Source organism: Gastrolobium bilobum, unplaced genomic scaffold (genome assembly GCF_033153095.1).
Source record: "Gastrolobium bilobum isolate Gb01-03AN ecotype WA unplaced genomic scaffold, APGP_CSIRO_Gbil_v1 utg14771, whole genome shotgun sequence".
In the NCBI taxonomy this organism is placed as follows: domain Eukaryota; kingdom Viridiplantae; phylum Streptophyta; class Magnoliopsida; order Fabales; family Fabaceae; genus Gastrolobium; species Gastrolobium bilobum.
This window is the reverse complement of record NW_026896622.1, coordinates 137,266-164,511: the sequence shown is the minus strand read 5'-3', so window position 1 is coordinate 164,511 and position 27,246 is coordinate 137,266. Positions and strand designations below refer to the sequence as shown.

Genomic DNA, 27,246 nt, shown 5'->3' with positions numbered 1-27,246 from the left:
CATATATGATTACACATGAGCAGATTCCCTTAAATTCAGGATGTATCGCATACGACAGTACCATATATGTCAAGTATGTGTAATTTATTAGTAATGTAACACAATTTGTATTTTTATTCTTTAATAGATACTCTAACACAATTTTTAAAATAAAATTAATATAATTATCGTAATTATTATTAATTTTTCTCTCTCTTTTTGTCATTTAATGACCTGCCTTAAATATTTTTAATTGTGTGAGACTCCTATTATGTGTAAGGAACTACTATGTGAGACACTACTAAGGTTGGTTTTCTTCTCCATTGTTTTGTCCCCCACCACACCCCTTTTTATCTGTCACAATATGACACATGTATAGAAGGTCTTCTCAATTATTCTATCTTTGGGTTACTGGTTTGGGTAGTGGTCCTGACCCCGAAACCCAGCTCTATCGTGACACGAAACACTTCAGGACCACTAGGTGAAACATATGTCAAATCTGTGAAAAAGCCAGGCCATTCTCACAGGAGACATCACATTGGGAAGAGACAGGTCTATGTCACCAAGTAAGTGGGAGCATTTTTTTTTTTTATTCAGGGATAGATATTTCCTTTTCTGAAATAAAAATATATATATAAAAAAATAATCATAAAAAAATAATAATATAAAGGTGTTATTTTTTCATATTTGATAAAAAAAAATATCGAATACTTGGTTACATATGTCAATAAGTGGAGCCTGTAATAGTCGAGCTCATTTATTATATGAGATTTGATTTTCTTATGTTGCATGAGAATTGAATTCTCATGTTGTAATTCAACTAGTGGTGGGTTCCACATTTATTAAGAAAAGAAAAGTTTTGCACGCAAATCGAAGGGTCACAACATGAGAATTGAATTCTCATGCAACATGAGAAAATATTTTTCCTTTATTATAAGTCGGGATCTCGTGCTCCTTTTTCAAAAATAGATGAAAAAAAGAATTGGGAGGAGATTTAAATGCAAAAAAAAATATAAATAAAAGAAAAAAATTTCTTTTTGATAAAGAACCATCAAATAATATTGTGCTCTTAAAGCACAATAAAAAAATCCGTAATAGTCAATCAATACCCTCTTTATTTTATATTATATTGTGTGTGAGACAACGATTTGGAAAGCCATTTATATTCCAACGGCACTACTTAGTAACAAATAGAAAGCATCGTCATTAGCTAGGGGTGTAAATGGGCCAGGCTGGCCCAGCCCAGCCTACGACCCGGCCTACATTGAGCTCAGCCCAGGCTCAGCCTTTCCGAAAAGTAGAGTAGGCTTAGGCTTATAAAATAGCTTTTTTAATAAATAGGCCATAGGCCAATTTTGTCAAGTCCGGCCTACAGCCTTGTAGGCTGGCCTATTTAATTTATTAAAATAAAATAATAAAATAATATTTATTTTATGTGGCAAAGACACAAAGTGCCAAATACCAATATCTCTTACTTTTTGTGCTATTTTATTTTATGAAAGGAAAACTTGTCTAATGTCTCCAAATTTTACATGTTGTTGCAACTTAATACCATGGAACAATGGGTACCTTGCTGGATTATGATGTTACTGATGAAGATCTTTCAATAATACTCTTCTTTCCCTTGTCTTGATGGTGATTTAAAGAATTTTAGATGAATGACATTCTCTTGTAGACTTTATTTCAGCATCTAGTAATTGTATTTTTCTTATTTTTTCCATTTCTTTGACTCTATTCCTCTATGATATACATTCTAGAGCTGAGGTATTATGTTGACTCTTTCTTGTTTGTCATTTTTTTCTTATGAGAAGTGCTAGTGCATGCATGAATGGAACTTTCTTTGCTCTATACAATTATTTTTTTTGCTTAGTATATATAGTGGGAGGCCTACAAGGCCTGTAGGCCATGTCAGGCTTTCTTATTTTTGAAAATGGGACGGGCTTGGCCTACAAATAAAGCCTTTAATAGGCTAGTAGGCCAGAAAGGCTAATTTTTTTTTGACGTAGGCTTGGGCCAGGATGGCCAAAGCCCAGCCCAGCCCAGCCCATTTACACCCCTATCATTAGCCAAACTCAAAACACAGTTACGCGTGGTCCTATTAGAAAGGAAAAGAGTGAGGACACTAATCAAAGTGCTACAATTTGACAAAAATTTTATCTAAATGTCATGCAAATAGTATATTTTATCAGACTGTCACGTGACGTAATTCGTTATAATTGATAGCGAATTACGTTTGTCAATGATTTTGTGACACATGGCTACATTCCGTACCAAATTTGCTATCATTAATAGTGAATTACGTCCAGTCAGCTTTATTATGTGAAAATGTGCCACGTGTCACAAAATAATTGGCGAATGTAATTCACTATCAGTCATAGCGAATTACGTTACGTGGCAGTCTGATAAAAATTACTGTTCGCATGACATTTGCATAAAAAATTTGCCAAAAAATGATACTTTTGTCACTCTTCCGTGAAGGGTGTGTCCGGAAGCATGTACTTTGACACAATTTTTTTTAGATTAAGTTTTTTTTTATGTTAATTTTTTTTAAAAAGAATTAAGAGTTATTTAGTGATTATATAAAATTATTATAAGGGTTTTAAAAAAAGGGAAATGAAATAATTCGTTATTAAAATGGATTATTGAAATAAAGAGTAAAATTAGTAAACATAAATTTAAAATAAAGGTGAAACTAGAAAATACATATGAGAATTTTAAAAAATTAAAATATACCTTAAAAAAATTAGTAAACATAATTCTCTTGAGAGTTTATTTATTTATTTATTATAATAATAAAAAATTTATAATAAAACTTTATAAAATATATATTTAAAAAATGGGAAAGGATCCGTTTACAATTTTTTTTATAATTTTTTGTAAATTACACTATGTAGTCTCGGGAGAACATAGTGTAACCTAGTGTTCTCCCGGGAGTACATACTGTAATTTGTATGAGTTTGTAAACATAACCTTCCCTTTAGAAAATATACATTGGCAGGTTGGCAGCTGGCAATCCACTGTTGAAAATGAGACTGAACGAGTTAACCCATTTTAAGGCAAATTGAAGATGAGACGAATTACTCGCTTTCCACCTCTATTTTTCTTCTCTGTGCTTTCAATGTTCATGAAATATCACATTTTCGCAGGGAAAAGAATTTGAGAGAAGGGATGGAGTCTTACCCATAGATAGTAGGGGTGTGCAAAATAACCAAAAAACTGAACCGAACCGAACTGCCCCTTAAAATAACCGGTTTTAAAAACCAGTTCATGAACCGAACTGGTTTTTAAAGAACCAGATCATGAACCGAACCGGTTTTTAGAACCAGTTTAAGAACCGAACCATTTTGAACCGAACTGAACCGTTTTCAAACCGAACCAAATTGATTTTTATAACTTTATTTTAAAACTTTTATTTTCTTTTCTTTTCAAAAGAGGGTCGACCCCAACCACTTCCGAACCGAACCAGTTTTGAACCGAACCGAACCACTTCTGAACCGAACCACTTCCGAACCGAACCATTTAAACCAATTCGATTCGGTTTTTCAAAATATCTGGTTCGGTTCGACCCATGCACATCCCTAATAGATAGTATAGCAGCAATGCATAACATGATTGGTGGAGATAGAGACAACATTTGTGCAATCAATAGTTACTAAAAATTTAGGTTTGTTTGAATCTATTCTAGCACAAGAAGTTTGTTGGGCAAATTAGGATTACTATCGGGTCGGACCGAAATATATGGAAATCATTGAGTTGACTTACTCTATCCATTTTGTTTTTGTTGAGTCAAGCTAACGAATTGATAAAAAATAATAATTAAAATAATTAAAAATCAAGCTCAATCCGACAATCACGACTTTAACAGAAAATAGTTTTTTTTTTCTAAGACATTTTGGCCTATAAAGTTTGAGTTTAATATTTCTTATCTTTAGGAAATAAAATCATCTTCTACACATACATAAAAGTAGTTTGTGAGATTCATGTGAATAGAAGAGAGAGAAAAAAATGGATCTTATAGATTTTTATGTATATATAGGAGATAATTTTATCTCCTATAACATGAGATATATAAAATCCATAAAATTTATATTAATTATAAACATAAGCAAAAAGATTAATTTATTGCATTTTAAATAAAAAATTACAAATTTATGGTTGTTTTGAAAATATTTATGCATTTATTGCACAATGTCATGCCCAATTTGGGCGTCACATGTCACGCCCAATTTGGGCGTCACATGTCACGCCCCATTTAGGCGTGACACCCACGTGGGTCACGCCTAAATGAGGCGTGACATGTGCTGCCCAAACTGGGCGTGACACATGCAGACATGATGCCCCCCAAGTAGAGGTGGGAAAGTGGGGCCGCCATCAACCCGCCAAAAAATGAGTCAGCCCGCCCCGCCCCGCTTTTGAAACTTGCTGAAAAACTCAGCTCACCCAGCCTCGTTTGGCGAGTTGGCCCGCCAACCAGAGCCTATTTTACATTGACCTGTCTCGGCCCGCCTATGCCCGTCGTCAATCCACCAAAAAATGAGTTCACACCGCTTTTGACATGGGTTGAAAAACCCAGCCCGCTCCGCCCCATTTAGCTTATGGGGCAGGTCGGCCCGCTGAGCAGAGCCCGTTTTGCCGACTCTATCCCCCAGGGCGTGGATGATGCAAAAAAGTCTATATAAACCTTTATCACTCTATACACTCTTCACAACTTTTCTCTACCATCAATTTTTGCATTTACATACATAATTATTATCTTATATTTAGTCTTTTATTTTATTTCTTATTCCATTTTAAAATGAGTTCACATTCTGATTCTGTTCGTGTTGTGTTATATTACAATAGTAGGAAGGTGGAAAGCCGACGATGTGTCATGTTTGAAGGTGAAAAAAGGCCGACATGTATCTAACGCAACGCAACCATTGACAAACTGCATTAGAGAATTCGTCAAAAGTTAACTCTCTAAGGTAACCAATGTATCACTTAGATCACCACAAGGTTATGACAATTTAATCAATACATTAGTTTACAAGTGGTTGATGATGAAGACGTCGAGATGATAATGGAAGAATTTTTCAACCAGTCAAGGAAATATTTTTTGGAGTTGTATATGGACATTGCCGGAGTAGAGGATGTAGTCTTACCAGTGAGGTCAGTTGCATTAAATTCTCCATGTCATGCATCAACGTCCGCTGCTCATGCTTCTCTAGTTGCTAACATTTTTTAGGGAGATGAAAATGATCCTACCTGGGTTATGCATGACGACGGCGATGACGATGATGATGAAAATATTGCAAGGGAAGAACATCTTCTGGCCGAGGATGCTAGTGCTTCTGAAGGAGATGACGGTGGTGACATGAGCGCATCTCAAATCCCAATATACCATGAACCGTATGTGATGGGCGCCGCATACAATAATCAAGGTATTTTACAGAATAACTCGTATGTGATTTAGGGTGTTCAAATAATGTATTAACAAGTGTTAATTCCTATATGCAGGTGACAATGTTGTTATTCCTTTTTGGGAAGGAATTCCACATGACACACATATTGATTGGAGTTATCGGAGCGAACAAGAATCATGCACTGATGGTTCAATTTCGGGATCGGGATCAATACAAGGTCCGTGGCAACTGGGTGACAAGTTATTTGTGAACCAGGAATTTGCAACGAAAAATGAGGTTCAAATGGTATTGAAGCTCAACCTCATGAGGGAGCATCAAGTTGCAATTGTAATTGAGAGCACGCCTGCAAAGTTAAGCATGAAATGTTGCGCGTATGATACGGGTTGCCCGTGGCTGCAAAGTTAACCCCATTTATTATTTATATGGGGGAATATAACTTTGTCCAAAACAATGCTATTAAAGATGCATATTTTAGTTATAAATTATAACTTCCTGTTAAATGAAGACAAATAAGAAAACTATTCAGATAGTTGTATCTTTCTAGCTGTTATCACCTGAGGTAGAGGCTTCTCTTTGATAATTATTGTGCATTGGCACCCTAACAGGTTTTGATACTCATCAAATGATATATGCAAAGCATGCCAGGGAATAAATTTTGCCATCATTTTAACTGGTGTGCTACAAAGAAGTTATCATACCAATCACACCTGCTCAGTATATGAAAATTTCTCAAATACTAAAAAGATGATTTGTTCTTCTTCCGTAAGCATGTGTTGGCTAATTAATGTTTAGAGGGCTCTAGTACTATAAGCTAATTTTCTTCTATAGCTCTCTGTATTTTTCCAATTGGAGTTTAGCAACTAGAAGAATAGATAAAAAAGAAGACCATCCCCCCATGATCCAAAAATAAAGAGCATGCATTATTTTTCATGCATTTATGCGAGACAAGAAATATGACCTTAAGGTTAGAGGTATCATCATGGTCAGCCCTTTCAGTAAACACTTGGTTTGCATCACAAGATGATCTTTTTTTTTGATACATCACACAAGATAATATGTGCTCAGGTGCTCTAGACGATATTGCTTCACGCGTTATGCAACTCAACTTGCTCAAAACATTACCAACAATGAGACCTTGACAAATAGTGAAGTTATCCTCTAAATGTAAGTTGTGAATTATATGACAGAGGCTAGAATTTGAAAGCTCCCATGGTGGATTTATTGGAGGTGGGTGCACGAGATTGAGATTAGGATAGTCACCATTCTGAATCGTGTTAGGTCCAGGGAAACCTCGTCAATCTCATCAGGTTGATCTATAGCTTGATTTTCTAGATCCATAGGTTCAATTAATATCAAGACATTCTTATCCTTTGATTCACCAACAAGAAACTCATAAACAGAGCTCACCACAATATCACTTGAAACTGGTATCTATGCAGCAAAACTGGTGGTAAGCATTGCAGCCTTGGCCTTTGCGAAGTCAACATGCAACATACATATTTAATCGTTGACTCATCATGCAATGCTTTTGACTCATTGATTGCTTTTTTCCAAACTCACCAATGTTCTAGGCAATTTGTTATCTCATCGTTTTTCTTGTGTAGCTCCAATATGCATATTTAATCTTTGGTATATTTGATGTTTTTCCTCTTAATCAAGACTATTCTCTTTTTGTTGTTTTCTCATTGTTATCATCAAAACATATCTTCTATCTATAAACTCGCCTCAACATGTGGACTGTGGTGGGACGATGAATTGGAATCGATAACCTAATTCATAAAATAAAAGAGATTAAGCAGGTTGACCTAACGAATTAAACCCACTTTGCTGATTTCAACTCACATGATATTTCCTAAATCTTTTCTATCTATATTATATTAAAAGGAAAATTGAATATATTGTTATAGGGTTTTTGTTTTATCCTTTAACATAACACAACAAACTTTCCTACTCTCACAATATTTTGTGGGGCCCACACTTTTTAAAACAAAAAAATAAATAAAAAATTAAGGCACACAAAACGAATCTCTATAACATTACACAATCACTTTTCCCACAACATAACTCTTATAAAACCCATTGTTATATTATAGAGCAACATCGACATTAACTTTTTTCCCCCCTCTCGACAATGAAAATAAATTCATCGGGAATAAGAGCTTATTAAATATAAAGGGAATATGTTTTTCGTATTGCATGAGACAAAATTGGAGATCTCATGTTTCACACAAAAAAGTGAGTTGAATTCACTAAAGAAATAGAAAGAAAGAAAAAGGTGGATCCCACTCAATTTTTTGTGTGCGCATTAAACAATTTTATTTCATATAACATGAAAAATATACTTCCCTAAATATAAATTGGCATTTAAAAATATGTTATTTGATTCATTATCAAAGTTTAATTTACGTTGAGAAAAGGTAGACACTACCTTATTATATATAAAGTATTAGATATTTTTTCATTACTGGTAATAAGACGTTAACCTACTTTCCACTAACACAAAAACAAAAAAACTCAATCTAAATTTGTTCAAAAAGAAACTTTATATCATTTGACATAAAAGTGAACATCAATATCTAAAATATATTTTCAAAATTTATTATCGATTACATAAATCTTTAATAATCTCTCACATACAATGAATAATTAATAAATAATTTTAGAGATAAACTTTTTATCAATTTAGATATTTAGAGATTTTTTTTTTAATTTTCCTAAAATCTAAACCTTTAAAATTGTAATTCTTTTATTTATTAAAGTTTAACAATGTTAACTTAGAAAGTTGATTAGATGATATATCGTCAATTATGTTAAAATGATATGATTTGGCCAAAAGTTGTCCAAAAAAGTTATACAGATATTCCAAAATGAAATGTTCTATGCACATGCAAGCCATTTAATGATGTATAAAGACGGATCATGTTGCTCCAATTAGCAAAGTATCACGCATTGCACGAGTATTTTAAATTCAGGTAAAAGTTAGAAAGTGTTAATTAATAGAAAAAGTATTTAAGAGAAAAAATATTTAAAATTATAACAGAATAAACGTAATTATTTCAGGTAAAATGCATAATTGATTCAAAATAATTTGAATTCAAAATTTAGAAAAAGAAAAGTTAAGAATAATATGTAGTATTATTTAAAGAACAGTATGCAAAAAAATTTAAATCATTCTCAAGATATAATGTAATATAATTTAATATATAACGGCAATTTGAGAAGAAAGAACAAATTCTAATTGGAAAAGAAAAGTTTGAACATAATTAATTGGAAAGTATGACTAATTGTTATTTTTGAAAAAAAAAATATTCTAACGTTAAAAAATTATGAAGTTATTTTTTTGATAATATAAGTAATTAAGATTTTGAACAAACAAAAAATTTCAATGTAAAAAAGGAAAAATGAAAATAATTAAATACTTCTAAAGTTAAAAAAAGAAAAGAAAAAAGAGATTATTTTTCTTTAAAGAGAAAAAGAGTACAATAGAAGATTATCTTGCTTTTAGGAGAGAGGACTTAATTTTATTATATAAGGATAAATTGACGGAGTTGCATATGTTATATCAGTTTTTAAAAATTAATAACATTAAACTTCAGTATATGGAGGTTTAAAAATAAAATAAAAATTAGGAAATAAATTGTTAAAACTTATATTTAAGTGAATAAATTAATCAATATACTTCTTAAGGAAAAAAAATAAAGTTTTACTTAGAAAAAAATTACTGTAATATAATAACTCTCTAGTAACTGAAAAGGACAGTAGTTTTAAAATAAAAATAAAAATAAAAAAATGTCCAAAACCAGAAAATAGGCGTTTGAATATAAGAAAATGGGCCGAGATTTTGGGCCTGCGTGGGTAATTTATAAGAGAAGACATTCATTCATTCATTCGGATTCGGACACTGCTTGTTCTTTCGTGTTATCTTTTTTACTTTTTATTTTAAGCAGTGTCCGAGTCAGATTCCAAATTCAGAGTTTTGAGACTGCGATCGACGCCCCATTGAATTCTTGGTGGACTTCATTCTTCTTCTTCTTCTTCTTATTCCTCTTTTTCTTTTTTCCCCCTTCACTCTCACATACACACCTTTCAATTCTTGCTTCTAACTGATAAAACCCTAATCTTCCTCCTCTTCCTTTTGGGGACAGAAGATTTTAGGGTTCCTACTCTTGAGTCGTGGGCTGATGCTCTTATTTTGAGGATATGGAAAGTGGAAGGAGGATTACGGTGAGCCCTCGCCCTCGCTGCTGGCGGAGAGTGCTTGCGAGGAGGAGGCCGCGTCGACTTGGGGCAGTTGATGGGTTCGTGAACAGCGTCAAGAAGCTTCAGAGGCGTGAAATCAGCTCCAAGCGTGATCGCGCTTTCAGCATGACAGATGCTCAGGAGAGATTCCGGAATATTCGTTTACAGGTCCCATTTCCCTAACTTGCCCACTTTCACTTTTTTTCCCCTTTTCTTCTTATTAAAAAAAATAGCATAAAATGCTTATGTATGAATCCTCCAGATGTGAATTAGAAGATTTGGTTAGGGCTACTACATTAAAATTTTAAAATTATTCTGGGTAGATCGAACTTGAAATTTATGTTATTGCTTCGTAACTTTGAAGTTATAGAACTCAATTAAATCAGCAGAATCTAGTTTTTCTTTGTTGTTATCTCATCATTGAGCGAAGGGCCTGCCAATTATTGATGGAGTGAAGCATTTTTCCTTTCTTGGAGTCTGTACTTATCATAAAGGTGTGCTGGGTTTGCCTAACAGAGATTATTAATAAAGGTTTCTCCATTATGATTGTGTTGTCCTATGTCAATTTCTGTTTTGGCTTGTACCTCTAATTCTATTTGATGGTTTAATAGATTGTAGGGATTGGATGACTAGTCAGTCTAAGGCTGCCACGTGAGTGATGGGCGTGAAGCTGTGGTTTCTCCATGTATGGGATATTAGATATAGAAAAGTAATGTAGCGCGGAGCTGTGGTTTCATAGGTGTGAACTTGTTTGAGGTTATGATGTGGCCATTGCAGAGGGATCGAGAGGGACATGGATTAGGAAATTGTGATTTCTTGTATTGCTTTTTGTTCGTAGCTATTCGTGACACTTGTGTGCAGTACAACATTTGAAACCATTTGTAAGCCCAAAAGGAATCACCTGATACTCGATATATGGGCTAAAGCAAGCATCAAGGAGTTGGAATATTCGTTTTGATGAAGTCGTTAAGAGTAACGGTTTTATCAAGAACGAGGATGAACCTTGTGTTTACAAGAAGGTTAGTGGAGAAACAGGACCTTGTTAGACATGGTTAGGTCTATGATGAGTGAGACTCAACTTCCAAAATCGTTTTGGGGATATGCCCTAGACACAGCGGCATACCTTCTAAATAGGGTACCGTCTAAATCTGTTCAGACCACACCATATGAGATATGGAATGGTAAGAGACCCAACCTGAGTTACCTCAGGGTATGGGGATCGCCAGCTTATGTCAAAACGTTGGCATCAGACAAGCTTAGTGCTAAGAGAACTAAATGTCTATTTGTGGGGTATCCCAAAGGTACTAAGGGATACTACTTTTACTCCATGGATGAACACAAAGTGTTTGTGTCAAAAAATGCTGAGTTCCTTGAGAAGGATTTGATCTCTCAAGGAGCCAGTGGGAGTAAGATTGATCTTGAAGAAGTTCAAGAACCACATTAACAGATTGAGGAACCCACGTCTACTCCGCAGGCGACGTTCTCCAATGGAGAAGTAAACACACAACTCCATAGGTCAACGAGGGGCATCCATCCACCTGAGAGGTATGGGTTTGTGATTGAGAATCAGCAAACCGTCGAGGATGATGAACCAAGTAACTACGAAGAGGCAGTCAAGGATGTTGACTCTTCTAGATGGCTTGAAGCCATGTAATCTGAAATGGATTCGATGTATCAAAACAAGGTATGGACCTTGGTTCCTAAACCGCAAGGAATAGTTCCTATTGGTAACAAATGGGTCTTTAAAAGAAAGACTGATGCAGATGGCAACGTTCAGACCTACAAAGCTAGGTTGGTTGCGAAAGGGTATCGTCAAAGACAAGGAGTTGACTATGATGAGACTTTCTCACCTGTTGCCATGATCAAATCTATTAGGATCATGCTTGCAATAGCGGCATATCACGACTATGAAATTTGGCAAATGGATGTCAAGACCGCCTTCTTGAATGGGTTCTTGAAGGAGGATGTGTACATGACACAACCTGAAGGCTTTGAAATCAAAGATCAGGAGCATATGGTATGCAAACTTCAAAGGGTAAGTCCCAGAACCCGAATCAGATAACTCACCTCTACAGCCATTGCTGTGTTTTGCAAAGCATTTAGAGAGAGATGAGAGGGGAGGGCTGTTTCTTCATGTATGTGACTGAAATATTTATATGGGTTTAATGTTTCTGTTTCTGCTTTTGCTACTGAAATTTTTTTCCTGCTACATTCATATAAAAGTGAGTGGGTCCCATAGAAAAGAGAAGAACAAGAAAAGATTAGTAGGCCCCACTCACTTTTATGTGAGTGTGGCAGAATTTTTTTTTTCTGCAACAAAAGTTGAAATATTTTTCCCTATTTATAGATGCCAATAAAGATAGGTGTTACATCATAGTAAAATTAAAAGACAAAAGTGATACATATTGAAAATAATGTTTTAAATTTAACTACTTTCCATTAAATGGAGTTTTTTGGTTTTGTTATGGTGATTTTGAATTTTGAAATCAATTTGATTAAATTTGATTGATTATTTCCTTTACCGTGGAGGGGTATTAATTAATGTGTAGTGGAGGAATAGGAAGATAATTCAAGAAAAGGTTGGCATGTAAGTATGTGAGCATCTAATGCGGGGAATAGTGGTAGACAAATTTTGGTGCCTCAATCGGTAATTTTTTTTTTAAATTTAAACCATTTACTTATCTTCTTTCAAGTTTTGGGTAATATAATCATCACAACAATTAAAGAATGGTCATAATTATTCACAACGTGGACTTCACTTTAGCAGCTAAACCGCTACCCCCTATCTACTTCACTTTAGCTCCTATACCGCCACCCACTATGCTGCTGTAGTGGTTTTGCGGTTGGCCGTTAAACGATACTATTCGAGATTGATAACTATGAGATTTGGATTTTTTTTTCTAAGTATGCCCATTTCCCCTACTTGTTGTAACATGTCTGTTGGATATATTTGTAGGAAGAATATGATACACATGATCCAAAAGGTCCTTCATCTATGGTATTGCCGTTTCTGAGAAAAAGATCGAAGATCATAGAGATTGTAGCAGCACAGGACATTGTTTTTGCTCTTGCACAATCTGGTGTTTGTGCAGCATTTAGCCGAGGTAGTATCAGTACGTGGTGTTTATATTCTGTTTAATTCTATTTGCAACTCATAATGGATATATTATATGTTACTTGTTTCAACTGTTTGATGCAGAGACCAATGAAAGGATATGCTTTTTGAATGTCAGTCCTGATGAAGTTATAAGAAGTCTGTTTTATAACAAAAATAATGACTCGCTTATCACAGTTTCTGTCTATGCTTCAGACAGTTACAGTTCTTTGAGATGCAGAAGCACAAGAATTGAGTATGTATAACTCTGTTGTTTTGTTACTCCTACCCTTCCCCTTGCACTCAACAAAGATGGCAGAGAAAACCAAAACTCCAAAACCACTCAAGAAAAACAATAATTAAAAGAAAAGCAATTAATAGTTATAGTTGCTTGTCCAGGTTTGACTACTTGTGTTCTATGCTAAAATGTTTATGTTGTTCAGATACATAAGGAGGGGTAAACCAGATGCTGGCTTTCCTCTTTTTGAATCCGAGTCTCTAAAGTGGCCAGGTTTCGTTGAGTTTGATGATGTAAATGGGAAGGTACTCACGTACTCTGCACAGGATAGGTAAACATTTTACTGTGCTGATACTTTTATGCTGAGATATATCAAGGCTTTTTTTATAGTGATACTTGTTTTTTTTTTTAATCCTGTAGCATATACAAGGTATTTGACCTGAAAAACTATACGATGTTGTACTCCATTTCTGATAAAAATGTCCAAGAGATTAAGATCAGGTAACTTCTGTGTTTGTGAATTTAACTTTGGTTTATACAAAACACTTCCATAGAAGCGGTTTATGGTGGAGCACAAATTTCTGAAATCATATAACATCAGTTTTTCTATTCTAAATAATATCAGTTCCCCTTCTTTTCTTTGGGTGATCTTACTTTATTTACACTACTTTGCTCTTTGATGATTTCTTTTGATTAGTCCCGGGATCATGTTGTTGATTTTTGCTAAAGCAAGTAGCCATGTCCCGCTTAAAATCCTTTCAATCGAAGATGGTACTGTTTTGAAATCATTCAACCATCTCCTTTATCGGAATAAGAAGGTGGATTTTATTGAACAGTTCAATGAAAAGCTACTTGTCAAGCAAGAAAATGAGAACCTCCAAATTCTTGACGTAAGTAATTTTCTCCTTTACATGCATTGTATACATGGTTTTACATCCAGATATCTGACTTTTAATTAATTTTAGGTGCGGACTTTTGAGCTAACTGAAGTTAGCAGAAGTGAATTTATGACACCATCTGCATTTATCTTTCTATATGAGAACCAATTATTCCTGACATTTCGAAATCGGACTGTGGCTGTGTGGAACTTCCGTGGAGAGCTTGTAACTTCTTTTGAGGATCACCTCTTGTGGCATCCTGACTGCAATACAAACAATATATATATAACCAGTGACCAGGATCTTATCATATCCTACTGCAAAGCTGATTCTGATGATTCATTGTCTGAAGGAAATGGTACTTTTTGTATTTTTTCCTTGCCCCACCCCTTAGTAAAATTTTCCCTTTGTAGTGCACCTTGTCTGAAGGTAAAATGGGAGATATGTTTTTATGAAGTTTTGGCTTGATCATCAGACCTGATAGTTGGTATAGCTAAATGTTTTGCATTTTGACATGATATGTTAAAACGTAAAACATGATGGCAAATCATATTAATTAAACAGTTTTCAATGTGTCTTTTATCAATCTATATCATTTCTATGTGGAACACCTATTTTCAAAGGTGCATTACTGATGGGCTCTACTTTTTTTATGCAGCAGGCTCCATTAATGTCAGCAACATTTTAACTGGCAAGTGTCTTGCCAAAATAAGAGCAAGCAATAGCTTTCTGGAGGACAAATGCTGTTGCAGTGACAATACTTCAGGGAGCAGTTGTAATTCAAGGAAGCGAAAGCATGTATCCAAAATGAGGAGCACAGTTGCAGAAGCCTTGGAAGATATTACTGCTCTCTTCTATGATGAAGAGCGCAATGAGATCTATACGGGCAATAGGCACGGTCTAGTTCATGTGTGGTCTAATTGATGTATTGTTGAGTTTACTGTTGCCCTGTGTTTTCTAATTGGCTGTTCTTGTGTACGTTGATTGACCTGATCTGCTATGAGAACTTTCGGCAGCTGTAACCATTAAGTGTTCTTGTATCATTCATTTTTTTTTTCTTGTCATGTAAGCCTTAGGCGAGTTTGTTCTGTAGTTAGACAAATCTGTACGAAGTGATATTCTATGCTGGTAACTCACCACATGTTGCTTTTGCTGTAATCTATATATATATTGACATTTAATGTAGCGTTTTCGATGGAGTGAAATATGTGAAAAATGCTATACCCTCTTCCCTACCTATCTTTTTCCTTTTCTCCTTTTTGCCTTGTGGCATGTGGTGGATAATAAGTTTGCACACACATGGATTGTAAGGGCCGCGAAGCCAAATACTCGGTAAAGGTACAAAAGCAATCAATAATCGGTAGAGTGGTAGCTTTACGATTTGCCAACCTTTCCTTCTTAAGTTTCTGGTACTCCAATCAATTCACTTTTGTGTTCTATTCTATCCTACTTTTCCTACGGCTTCTTTTCTGCCAGCTGCCATCTAGTCTTCAGTGCAAAAGGCTGACATACGAGCTGTGCCTTCCACTTTAACTATGCATACGGTTTGGGAATAAATTTGTGGTAGCTGTACCAAAGATTCAGTGCATCCCATCAATGAAAATATTACATGTCAGTTAAATTTTTTTTTTTCTCTCCTTTGATGTGCACTGAATTTAGGTACAACAGTAGTACCAAAAATTTATTCCGGGTTTGGGATGAAGGGGAGTACATCTTGCGCATGGTCCGGTTTCGTGGGAAGGAACCACAATTTAAATAGAAAGTGGAAGGATCATATGAAAGTGTTAATACAACTTTTGTAAGGTTCTGTACAAATGTTACTCGTAGCACAATTCAAATTTTATATCAGAAAATTCAGGGTTACCCAAATTTAGATCAAGTTATTTATTAAGTACAGGATTAAAAATGCAATTGGACCTGTAACATTGAGTGCATTTTTGTTTGGTTTTTTTTTTTTTTTTTCGAAAATTAATTATTTCTTAAAGATTTCTTAGTAAATTATTAAAAAGAGTTTCAAAATAAGTTAATCCAAGTTTTGTCATCGTTATAAGCTTCTTCTCAAGGGTATCTCCGTAAAGTTTCTCATTTTTAAAACTGCATCTAGTTTTTTTTCTTTTGCTAAACTTTTTATTTTTTAATATGACAAACGGTATACTTTTCTCTCTCTTGCTGAATAGAACTTGATATTCAGATCTTGGATCTGGTCCCAGCGCTTCAGGCAGTCATTTAAGATTTATATTAATGGGGACGCATATGAAAATTAGGTTATGATTTCTTAATTTAATTTATCTCATACTTTCTTCTTATCTCACCTACACAAAAATGTGGGTATCATTTACTAGAATAAAAATATGAACTGAGTCAATATAAGATTTTATAGAATACAAAAAACTTAATAATAGTCTAAAGTTTTAAAAACAATATTTTTATATTAATTACATACCGCAGAGTAAAGTAGCCAAATCCAGTATAAATAAATACGGGAAGACCTTGTGCTGTTTGTCCAGTTCGTAAAGCGCGTATTTTGTAATGAGAGACAAAAAATATATAGAGGGATTTGTACTAAAACGTATATATTATGTTTTGGCTTGGGCATTTATTTTAGGGTTTTATAAGAGTTATGTTGTAGGAAAAATGATTGTGTAATGTTATAGAGATTCGTTTTGCGTGCTTTAATTTTTTATTTATTTTTTTGTTTTAAAAAATGTGGGCCTCACAAAATGTTGTGAGAGTAGGAAAATTTGTTGTGTTATGTTAAAGGATAAAAGTAAAACTCTTTATTTTATTGAGGTTGAAGGGCATGCATGATGCACACACGTACATTACCGACAACGGCAATTAATCGTCTGAGAGTGGATACAAATTTGACGAGGAACATGTATATGTGTGGTGGATCTAGAAACCCCAAAACCAAATGCACGCGTGTCATGCATTTGGTTGCGGTGAGAATTGTCGTTTTATTCTCATTTCTCAACCCAATCTTTGTCACACTTCATTTGCGTATTAGCACATACAAACTTAAATTACTATACAAATATTCATTCATCTCATCAATCAATGCAAAAAATGACGCAGCCCAAATGCACTCTATACAATATATAATAAGGAAGATATAAAATAAAGTGAAGTTCTTTTATTTATTTATTTTTTATAGAAAGAAGGGAAAAGAAAAAACGCACCACTAGGGATAGCCTAGTGGTGTTGGGTGTGTTTAGTGTATATTAGGTGTGCGGTTCGATTCCCTGTAATGTCCGAAAAGAGAAAAGAAAAAACCGAGAGAAGAAAAGTGTTGGGGGAGTGGTAAAGCGTGAAAGGCACGCGTTGGGGGGACAAAGCATATTTGATGGTGTTATGTGGTGGTGGTAGCAGCGGTGGTGGAATAACGTGTTGTAAGTTGTAAGTTGTAACATTAAGTTTAGTTACCTCTGCGGACCACAAACAAAATCAAACACAATTCACTTTGTCTTTCTTTTTACGCTCTTCACTCATATCACTCATTACTCATCTCACAGATTGGAATCGGAGGCAGCTTCTGCTTCTTCTCAGTCTCACTCTTAGTTTCAACACAGTGTTGTGAAGTTGTCTTTCTCTTTCCTTCTTGACATAAACAACAAAACACGTTTTCAGATCTCAAACGTTAGGTGAGAACAACCAAGGTCTATGCCTGTCTTGTCTTCCAACTCTCACTTTCCTTGAATGCATTTGCATTTCACTTTCTCTGTCTTGTTGTTTTATTACCATTGGTTTTTTTTTTTTTTTTTTTTCCACGTTTGAAGATTCCGAGATTTTCTTCGTTATCTGCTTCACTTCAACTTACTCTGTCGGTGATTTTTCTTTCTTTGTTTTTGCTTTTAATAGAGATTCTCGATGGCTTGCTAGATCTGATTTCAATGCACGCAGTTCTAGCTGTTCTTTTTTCTCTGTTGATCTAGATAAACTTTCTGACTGTAACTGCACCTTGCTTATCTTCTTGCAGAACCTTTTTTGGTTTTCCTTTGTTTGTTTCTTTGCGCCTTTTTCATTTTTCCCGAAATGAGCGTTTCTGTGGTTTTAAATTTTCTTTTATTTTATTTTTTGTCGATGGCAATGATTAACCTGGAAGAGCGCTTGCTAATAATAATCAGCAATTTATATTTTAAAAAGAAAGACAGTTCATAAGTCTTTTTTTTAAATTTTTTTTTTTTTAACATTATGTTTTGTCTCTTACAGCAAGCTCAAGTGAAATGCATTTTTATTTCTTCATCGACCTCGGGGCTATATTTAACTCGTTGCATAATTTTTCTGCATTTCGATTGCTTATGATTCAAATTTTTGTATTTTCTGGTGATGAAATGTGATTTAGTTGCATGGATATGATGGCTGCTGATTAGTTTTCACTTGGTGCCATTTGTTTGGTGGGTAGAGTCTTGAATAAATTCAGAATGAATTTTAGCTTATGGTTTGTCTAAATACTATTCTCCTTTCAGGTTCAAGTTCCTTTGTTTTTCATTGAAAATTTTGGAAATGGAGGATGCGATGGATGGTAATGCATATTTGGATTATGCTTCAATTCGGATTTTTCCAAAGCAAAACAGGTTAGCTCTGATGCTCTGTGGAGTTGAATTGTGCCTCATATGAGGTTTCCATTTTGAAACAGAATTTGACACATGAACTCATTTTAGTATTATTTTATTTCCTATCCTCCTTTTAGATGTTATTTTCCTCCTTTCTTTGTAATAGGTTTTGATGAGATAGTATTAGACTATATGTGTATTTCCATATTTGACTTATAAGATGTAGAGAAAAAATAAATGAAGGAACAAAGGGAATCAGTTTCTTCAAATCCAAAAAGATGATGTTTCTAATGTCCTGCTTTTAAGAATTTCAAACCTGTATCTATTCTGTGCCATGATTCCAATTTGAATCCTAATAGGGAAACAAAATAAAATATCTAGACAAAAATTCCCAACTCCAGTTCCACCTCTTGCTCCAACTTCGTCATTCAATTGAGTTTTATCGTTTTTCTGTGGTTGAAAGAAACCTATAAAATAAAAGACGACAATATCTTTCACTTTTAAATCTTAATAATAGATGATCTCATTAGTTATTAAATCATTAGATATCCTCTATATTTATATACTGTTTTCTCTTTCTATTTCTAAAACAACTTTTTTCTAAAAGAAGTTATGAAATCTGATCAATGAATATAGTGATTTTATAGTGGTTATTAAAAATATTTGTGAAGGTTGTTGTTTGAAAAAACATGTCCTTATGGCTTAGGAGCAGGATTGTACTTATAATATGTCATAGACTCATCCATTTTTCTTGTGTACTCTATTAGAGTTATTATGATTTCCTTTGCTAGTTAGTTCTTCCTTCAGTAGATTCAATTGTGCATCGAGTAGCTTTGTACTGAACCTGTTCCCCATTTAATGTTATACATTTTGTTTTTAATGGATATTTGCACATTTCTCTCTGTGGTGGTGGGATAGGTATGAGGCATTTGTCTGTAAGGGAAAACAATCCGAGAAAGTGGAAGCTGGACATTTGGAACATTTGTTGCCACATGTACCTGCAATAAATGATTTGCATGCTAAGGGATTTGATGCAAACTTTGATCTTAAATTACCTGAAAATCTTCATGGTGCTGAATGGTTTTCAAAAGCTACTCTTAAAAGGTTTCTATCAAAGAGTGGTTTATTTTTTATTTTTCCTTTGTATTTTACTTGTAGGAAAATCTTGCTAGCTCTGATATTATTTTGCTATTCAGGTTCCTGCATGTTGCTAGTTCACCAGATTTGATAGATGTCATCAATAGTATCATGGATGAGATGTCTCAATTGGAGGATTCAAAGAAATTCCATGTTTCTTTATATGGAAAGGTGATACTCTGTCTTTCAATAAATCAGTACTGGATATGTGTAGTTTCTGATTGATAGTTGTCTTCTGAAATCAGGACCATCACGATCATCTTGGAAGCGGCGATAGAGGTAATTTTAACTAAATTCGTTTACTAGCATGCCTTATTGGTTGGAATTATGGTTTGGTTGAGTAGAGTGGTACTTCATGGTTTTATTGATTTTGTCCACTACCACCAACCAGTAGGATTTATCATATTCTCTTTATTGTAATAAAGAGGTCTTACAGGGGTTAGCTTTTAGATATCCAATAGAAGAAATAGAAGATTAGCCATCCTAGTATCCATGAGGGCTGAAAACAAGAATGCAATGAAGTGGCCTTTACTGGCATTTACTATAATTGAATCTGCCCACATTTGAATATCTGTAGCTGCAGTTTACTGGCATTTACTATATTCCTGCAAAATTGAAGCGGTATTGTGGCTATTTATTGTCATGAACTCATGGGAGCTTGGATAACCTTTTGTCTCCGTCTTTCAATTCAAAAGAACTAATGGCTGCTAATCCGTTAATGCTTGGTCTTTTCCTTTTAATGGCTTTTCCCCGTTGTATAACTGAGAATACATTTTTAATGACTCAGTACATGTTGTTGATGACTGTTATCAATATCCTTAAATTTTTTTACCAATAACAAACTGGATTATGAACTAGCCAATATGACTGTTTTGATGCCATGCCTAGCAAGTTCTTAGTTGGATGTAGTGGTAGTCACTTCAGTCTCTGATATTTGTTGTTAGCATGGATTTCTCATGTTGTGCTGACCTTGAATGTCAGTATTCTGGAGTATATGATAAGCAGATCATTTAGTACTATAGATCTAGCAAACAATAGTCAAATTAATTTTGATAATGTCTCACATAGGATAAAAACTGCTTGTGGCTTTGCTCTAGAAGAAATAGTATTTAGTATTAGAGGGAAGAACAAAAGAGTAAAAAATAAGAGATGGATAAGAAATCCTCTTTTGATGATGGCACAAAGTAGAAACAAAGGACAGACAAACATATTAAAACAATAAAGCTCTCAAATCCTTTTCCAAATATGCCAGGGAGAAACTGTGAAAGAACCATACTTGTCAGTAGCGGGTAGCGGTATTGCCGTTACGGTGAAGTATTAATTCCACAGATATTTTACTAACAGTCTAATATTAGACAAATATAAATGCTCAAACATAAGAAGCCACACAAAATCAAACACATAATTCTACAATCAATGTCAAATACAAGGAACATAAAGGAAGGCAAATGAACAATGAAATTGTCAAATAGTCAAATACAAGAAGTGAACTAATGAAGAAAATCATCATCATCTCCAGATTCTCCATCAAATTCCAACAAATCTTCTCCCTCACTTTTATCTTCACTTGAACTAATGGTATAGCGGTATTGCCGCTACCTTCCGCTACTAGCCGGCGTCGCGGTTGTAGCGGCCGGCCGCTACTACCCGCTATGATAGCGGTTTAGCAGCGCTATCGACCACTACTGACAACCTAGGAAAGAACAATGTACATCACACCATAGAGACCAAGAAGACAATCTTCACCCAAATAAGAGCTCAGGGATAAGAGGAATTCCTATACGTACAAACATTTTCTCAAGCCAAATACAAAAAAGAACTGCATAGATAGCTCACTACCATATCAACTTTGCCTCCCCAGTCCTACCAAAATGCCTGAAGTTGATAAAAATATTTTATCCAATTTAAATGGTCACACCCAGCCTTTGCTAAATGCATCAAAACACCCTACTCCATATGATATTGTGGATTATAAAGAAGAGTTGGTGACTGTTAGGTTTCTGCTATCTTATTCATGATATTGAATATTTTCTACTATAAATAACTTTCTTGACTTTTACATTAGATATCATCGTTCTCCATATTTCCATTGATTTTATTAGCATTTCCCACTTTTGACAGATGGTAACAGCAGCTCATATGGTGAAGCACCAACCTCCAAAGTAATTCCCTTTTTCCAATGTCATAGAGTGGGTTCAGTTTGCAAATTCATTATAAACTATTACCAATAAATCAACTTATTCAATTATCTGGTTTTGACTTTATTACAGTACATTATATTTCAACTAACAATTTATTGCATATGAACAGCCTCAACATAACATCATGTCATCCGATGCTTCAAAGTATGTTCTTGTGACTATTGCATTACTTTTAACTGATATAGAATGGCTGCAGCCACTATTAAGCTTTCTGAAAATATGCTGCCAGGAATGAATTGTTACGAGCAATGGATCTAAGACTCACAGCTTTAAGCAACAAGTTAGGTGAAACTTTTAACAAGGCTAGTGGTGCTACCTGCTCCCTTAAAGACATGACTTATTTAGCAAAATTCTCTCAACATTTTGGTGCTGCTAATATAGAGTAAGTTTCAGACAGACTTATACGTTCATTGGCCTTCAGTGTAATTGCAAGTCCTAGATTCCACTTGTATGTCTTCTCTTTTCCCTCATAATAAAAACATTGCTAAGCTGTTAAACACGTTTTCCGTTCATTGTGTCTATGTTCTCAGGCATTCATTGTGCAAGTTTATAGAATTAAACCAAAAGAGCCAGGATGTTGGTTTCCTGAGCAATGAAACAACCTTGCTCACATGTGATGTGACGGAAGATGATGCAAAGAGGGCCATCAAAAACCTGCTGAATTCCATGCCATTACATTCAGATTCACCTGTTAAATATGGTGTTTCACCAGCTCAAGTTGCTCAAGTTGAGAGACACAGTTCAACAGAAAGCGAGGAATGTTCTAATTCAAGTGATGATGATCAAACATCCGCTGAGAGAAGCCGTTCTCTTGTGAGATCTGCAACTCCCAAAAGATCAGCATCCCCAATGCGAAGGATACAAATAGGAAGAGCTGGACCCCGCAGAGCTGCTGCATTAACTATCAAGAGTCTAAATTTTTTTCCTGGGAGAGATAGGCCAATATCTTATAGAGATACTGCTGAAAATGACTGTGAAGGGGAAGTATCTGAACAACCCTATAAAAAGACTGAGATTGATGTAAGGAGGATAACTGTGCAAGATGCCATCAGTCTTTTTGAAAGCAAACAGCGGGATCAAACTGCAGATATTCAAAAGAGGAAGTCATTAGCAGATGTTTCTGTTAGTACAAATAAATCTGTCTTGAGAAGATGGAGTTCTGGTATGGGGCAAACCTCTGTTCAAGACCAACCAGAACTTGTTCAGGAAGATCCTGTTCCAGTGACTTCCAATGATGTGGTACATGTTGAGATTCCTAAGAATTCAGAAGTAGGAGTGGTGTCTGATTTTATTTCTGAAAGTCACAATAATATTGAGATCATTGATTGCGATGTGAAACCTGAAAAACAGGAAAACGTAGGTTCTTATACTGTAGATAATCAAGAAGAAACTGATCCAAAAGTAAGAGAGGATATTGTCAAAAAGTTTGCAGCCTCAGCAGAATGGAATCAACAAAAGCAAGCAGAGTTCAACCAGATTCTTAAAAAAATGGTCCAAAGCAAGCCTGCCATATATGGAAAGTCCCAGCCCAGCAGAAACCAAAATATTTCATTTGAGCAAAGAGGAGGGTCTTATGATAATTATAAGGAGAAAAGGGATGCAAAGCTCCGAGGAGAGAAGGCTGGAAAACGAGTAGAAAAAGAAGCACAATTTCGAGAAATGCAACAACTACTTGATAAGAGGAAGGCTGAAATGTTGTCCAAAAATGTGAGTGCAAGTAAAAAAAGTTCTACAAAGTTGCCCCAAAAATCTCTTAGAAATTCAATTCAAGCTACAAATTCCCCAAAGGAAACCTTTAAACCTTCAGTTACGAAAAAAGCATCATCTAAAACGTCACCGATGCCTGCTACTCGTAAGTCTTGGTCAGCAACACCTTCACCAAGGGCTGCTGGGACATCCCCTGCTAAAGCTCGTGGTGGAATTTCATCTGCCAACAGCACCCCAACACGTCGGAAGCCAGTGTCAACAGCTTCTGTTCCCCAACCAAGCCCCCAAAGGGAAAAATCTCAGCAGCGAAGCATACACGAGAAAGAAACTCCGACCAGTAATGTCAGGAGCATCAAAAGCACGAAGGAAAAGCGGCAGTCAGCTGTCCCAAACAAGAGCAAGGAAATTAAAGCAAAAGAGATGGCAGCTTCTGGAGAAACCTCTGTTCCTTCAAAGAAGAGCTTAGGTAACAAGGGAACCAAGAAAAGCAGTGTAGTGCCATTGGAATCAAAACCATTTTTACGAAAGGGTTCTCGGATGGGGAATGGTACTAGTGATCTTAACAAGAAAAAAAGTCCTCCTAAGCTGGAAAAATCTGTGAGAGACAATGAAGATAATCTTATTGTAGATCAAGAAAGAGAGTTGGTTGTCAATGCTTCTGACTTGGTTAGTCAGCACTCAGACAGGGACACTATGACACCTAGTCATCAGAATGCTGCTACAGAACCAGAACCTCAGATAAATAATCACCTGCAATGTGGTGAGACAGAAAACTTAGACCAAGATCCTACTGAAGGTGATGTGTTAACATATATAGAAGAGTCCTCCTCCTTAAATATAAGGAATGAAGAAGAATCAACCATATCACCTTCTGCCTGGGTGGAGACAGAAGAGGATCTGGAGCTGCCTAAGCCATGTGAGGATAGCACATTCCAACCTGCATCTCTGGCCAATGCTGCCCCGGCAGGATCCGCTAGTCCTCGTGTTCGCCATTCTCTGTCGCAGATGCTTCAAGAAGAAAGTAGTGAACCTGACACTTGTGAGTGGGGAAATGCTGAGAATCCTCCTGCCATGATATACCAAAAAGATGCACCCAAAGGTTTGAAAAGGCTCTTGAAATTTGCTCGGAAGAGCAAGGGCGATTCGGGTTCTACTGGATGGTCTAGCCCATCTGTTTTTTCTGAAGGAGAGGATGATGCTGAGGAGTTTAAAAATTCTAATAAAAGGAATGCAGACAATCTACTGAGAAAGGCTGCACTCAATGTGAAAAGCTATGGACAACCAAAAATTTCAGTACATGAAGGATATGAAAGAAATTTAGGTACTAGTAAACTTATCTAATACATTTCCCCTTTGCTTTGCTCTACACTCATTGTTGCCTTTCTGTTTTAATTTATTTTCCTGATCTCATTTAAAGCTGATGGCTTTGCAATAAATTTTGGTATCTCTCAAAGTTGTTGTCACTTGTCTCTATAAAATTTTCTTCCCTTAGAATAATCAAACTAGACTGTTCTTGAATACCTCAAACATGCTTTCCTTGTGCTCATCTTTATCTGTCTTGTGCTGAAACTCTTGCCAACATAGGCTCATATAGTTGCAACATAGTTAACAAGCTATTCTATACTTATTTGGTGCTTAATTTTATCTGGTAGTGTCTGTGATTTAGTTATTGGGGGCATATCTTAGTTAAACTTCTGAAAATTCTTAGCTAAAGCACCTTTGGGTATTGGGAACTTAATAGGGACTAATGTCAAAAAGATAATGCTATCATAATTTTATGCTAGTTTCTTTGTGCTGTCCTTTATGTTGCTCCTGACTGATTGAAAGTTATTAAGATGCGGTTTTTCAGATTGAGATATCTTCCTCATTTCACTATTCTTATCATTTATAGATTTCTGCCATGCAGCAAGCAGAGATGATGGCAAGGGTTCTCACAAGACACAAGAAGGCCGTGATTCTGGTGCTGGTTCAACCACCAGAGGTTAGTCTTTCACTCCATGAGTAACAAAGACTTGTAACTTTGATTTTAGTGCTCCTTTACACCATGGAATTATACATTTTCTTACTTTTCTCACTAGTTGTGATCCTTATTAATTCCTTGCTTTTTTTCTTCCACATGGTCATGTTCCAGCGTCAAGGTCATTCTTTTCTCTTTCAGCTTTTAGGGGAAGCAAGCCCTCCGAGTCAAAGTTTCATTAATGCTATGGACAACTCTTAAGATCGTTGACTTTGCCATCATCTCAGGACATTTTCATGTCAGGTTTAGCATGGAGTTCTCTCTACTTTTCCTGCTATGTTTTGCGTCTATGCATTGCCAAAATCAGAATTAATTCTAGCGGATTGATGATAGTTGTAAAACAAGAAGGGGGGGTTAGGTGGAATGTTGTAAATTCATGAGTTATGTTGTGGTTATTTTATTACATTACCCTAAAGTTAATTCATATCATCCGGCCCCGCTCATAGGAAATTTTCCAATAGTTGGATTCATTGTTGTAATGTTGTCCCAAATGTTCTTTCTTCGTATGGTCCTGTTACTTCATAATATTGATCATTGTAGATAACTAAATTGTAGTTATCACTATTTTTAGTTGTTTGTAACTTTTATCTGTGTCCCTTGTTAGACGAGTACCAAAGAGCCAAGTATAAGGAAGGTAATCTTTCCATCGATTTAAGGAAAAGAGATGACAAATGATTCAAGGGTAATACTTTTTTTATATTTGCATAAGAAAAATATTATCTCCTTCTTTTATATTTTTATATTTTTCAAAGAGTTTGATGTTTGTCCTTTTAAATGACATAAATTATATCATTTTAAGAGAGATAGACACAAAAAATGAGAATCATGGGAGAGAAAAAGTGGGTGATTTTTTTTTAATTTAAATTTTAAATAAAAAAATTATTTTGTGTCTATCTCTCTTAAAATGATGTAACTTTATGTCATTTAAAATGATAAACACTTTTTCCTTTTTCAAATGGGTCTTACAAGAATTTTTTTTTTCTTCTTCAACTCCTCTCTCTTCTATTTATTATTTGAGTAGGAGATAATATTTTTCTTATGGAAGGTGAATAATGCACAGGCCCACCTACCTGTGCTAAGAAAATTTCACAAGAGAAAGTGAGGGGCGGTGAAGATCCTCGCCACCCTCCACTTTCTTTCAAATGAAATTTCTTTGTTCGCACAGGTAGATGAGTCTGTGCATTGTCCACCCTTTAAGCCCAGTGAACTTTCATGTGAGGGGACGTGTTGAGATATATAAAACCATTAATGTAGTCTTACCCAACACCTTAAGCTTTTGGGTTGAATTGATTATTTACATAATATCAGAGTCTCGTGTCTCGAGTTCGATCCTCGCCGCTCTTACTTTCTTTTAGAAAAGTATTATTCATGATTCAATACGTTAAAATAGTTCTGCATCCAATTTACAAAAAAAAAAATAGTTCTGCATCCCAGATTTTATTAAAATAATGTTAATAGTTCCAACCAAACCACTGCGAAGCAGTTCAAATTATAAAAATAAAAATAAACTCGTGGAAAACGGTTAATATTATCATCCAGAGACAGGAACTTAATTATTAGCGGTAATCATGGAAAAATACAATCAATTAAGTTAGATTGAACAACTTTCTTTTATATATCAAAATTAACCTCATCTGATGGTCCACTTCGGTTATTGGATTAACTTTTTGAACAAATTTGATGAACAGAGAAAGTGTTTTATACTAAAGTTTTTTTTTAAGAAAAAAAATAACTGAAGTAGTATTATTTGCCATTTTAAATTTTTTTAAGTGATCGTTATATCAAAACAATTTTTAAATAG

At 35.0% G+C, this 27,246-nt stretch overlaps 2 protein-coding genes across 4 annotated transcripts; both read left to right on the top strand.

The window, feature by feature from the left end:
* Nucleotides 1-9,290: 9,290 nt before the first annotated feature.
* On the top strand, nt 9,291-15,049 carry LOC133301074 (uncharacterized). 2 transcript variants are annotated; one of them, XM_061500667.1, is made up of 8 exons: nt 9,291-9,788; nt 12,577-12,724; nt 12,820-12,970; nt 13,158-13,283; nt 13,373-13,453; nt 13,650-13,842; nt 13,918-14,188; nt 14,492-15,049. In XM_061500667.1, exons 1-8 carry the CDS (start codon nt 9,582-9,584, stop codon nt 14,752-14,754), a joined length of 1,440 nt encoding a protein of 479 aa, XP_061356651.1. In that variant the 5' UTR covers nt 9,291-9,581; the 3' UTR covers nt 14,755-15,049. The 2 variants fall into 2 exon arrangements, with proteins under 2 accessions (XP_061356651.1, XP_061356650.1); XM_061500666.1 differs by having other exon boundaries at nt 14,489-15,049.
* A 2,307-nt stretch (nt 15,050-17,356) lies between these two features.
* Nucleotides 17,357-25,976, top strand: LOC133301080 (uncharacterized). 2 transcript variants are annotated; one of them, XM_061500678.1, is made up of 11 exons: nt 17,357-17,471; nt 18,297-18,404; nt 19,302-19,487; nt 19,580-19,691; nt 19,766-19,799; nt 21,642-21,682; nt 21,831-21,865; nt 21,951-22,103; nt 22,252-24,749; nt 25,335-25,409; nt 25,560-25,976. In XM_061500678.1, the coding sequence occupies exons 2-11, from the start codon at nt 18,334-18,336 to the stop codon at nt 25,625-25,627; spliced, it is 3,273 nt and encodes a 1,090-aa protein (XP_061356662.1). In that variant the 5' UTR covers nt 17,357-17,471; nt 18,297-18,333; the 3' UTR covers nt 25,628-25,976. The 2 variants fall into 2 exon arrangements, with proteins under 2 accessions (XP_061356662.1, XP_061356661.1); XM_061500677.1 differs by having other exon boundaries at nt 25,320-25,409.
* Nucleotides 25,977-27,246: the final 1,270 nt, after the last annotated feature.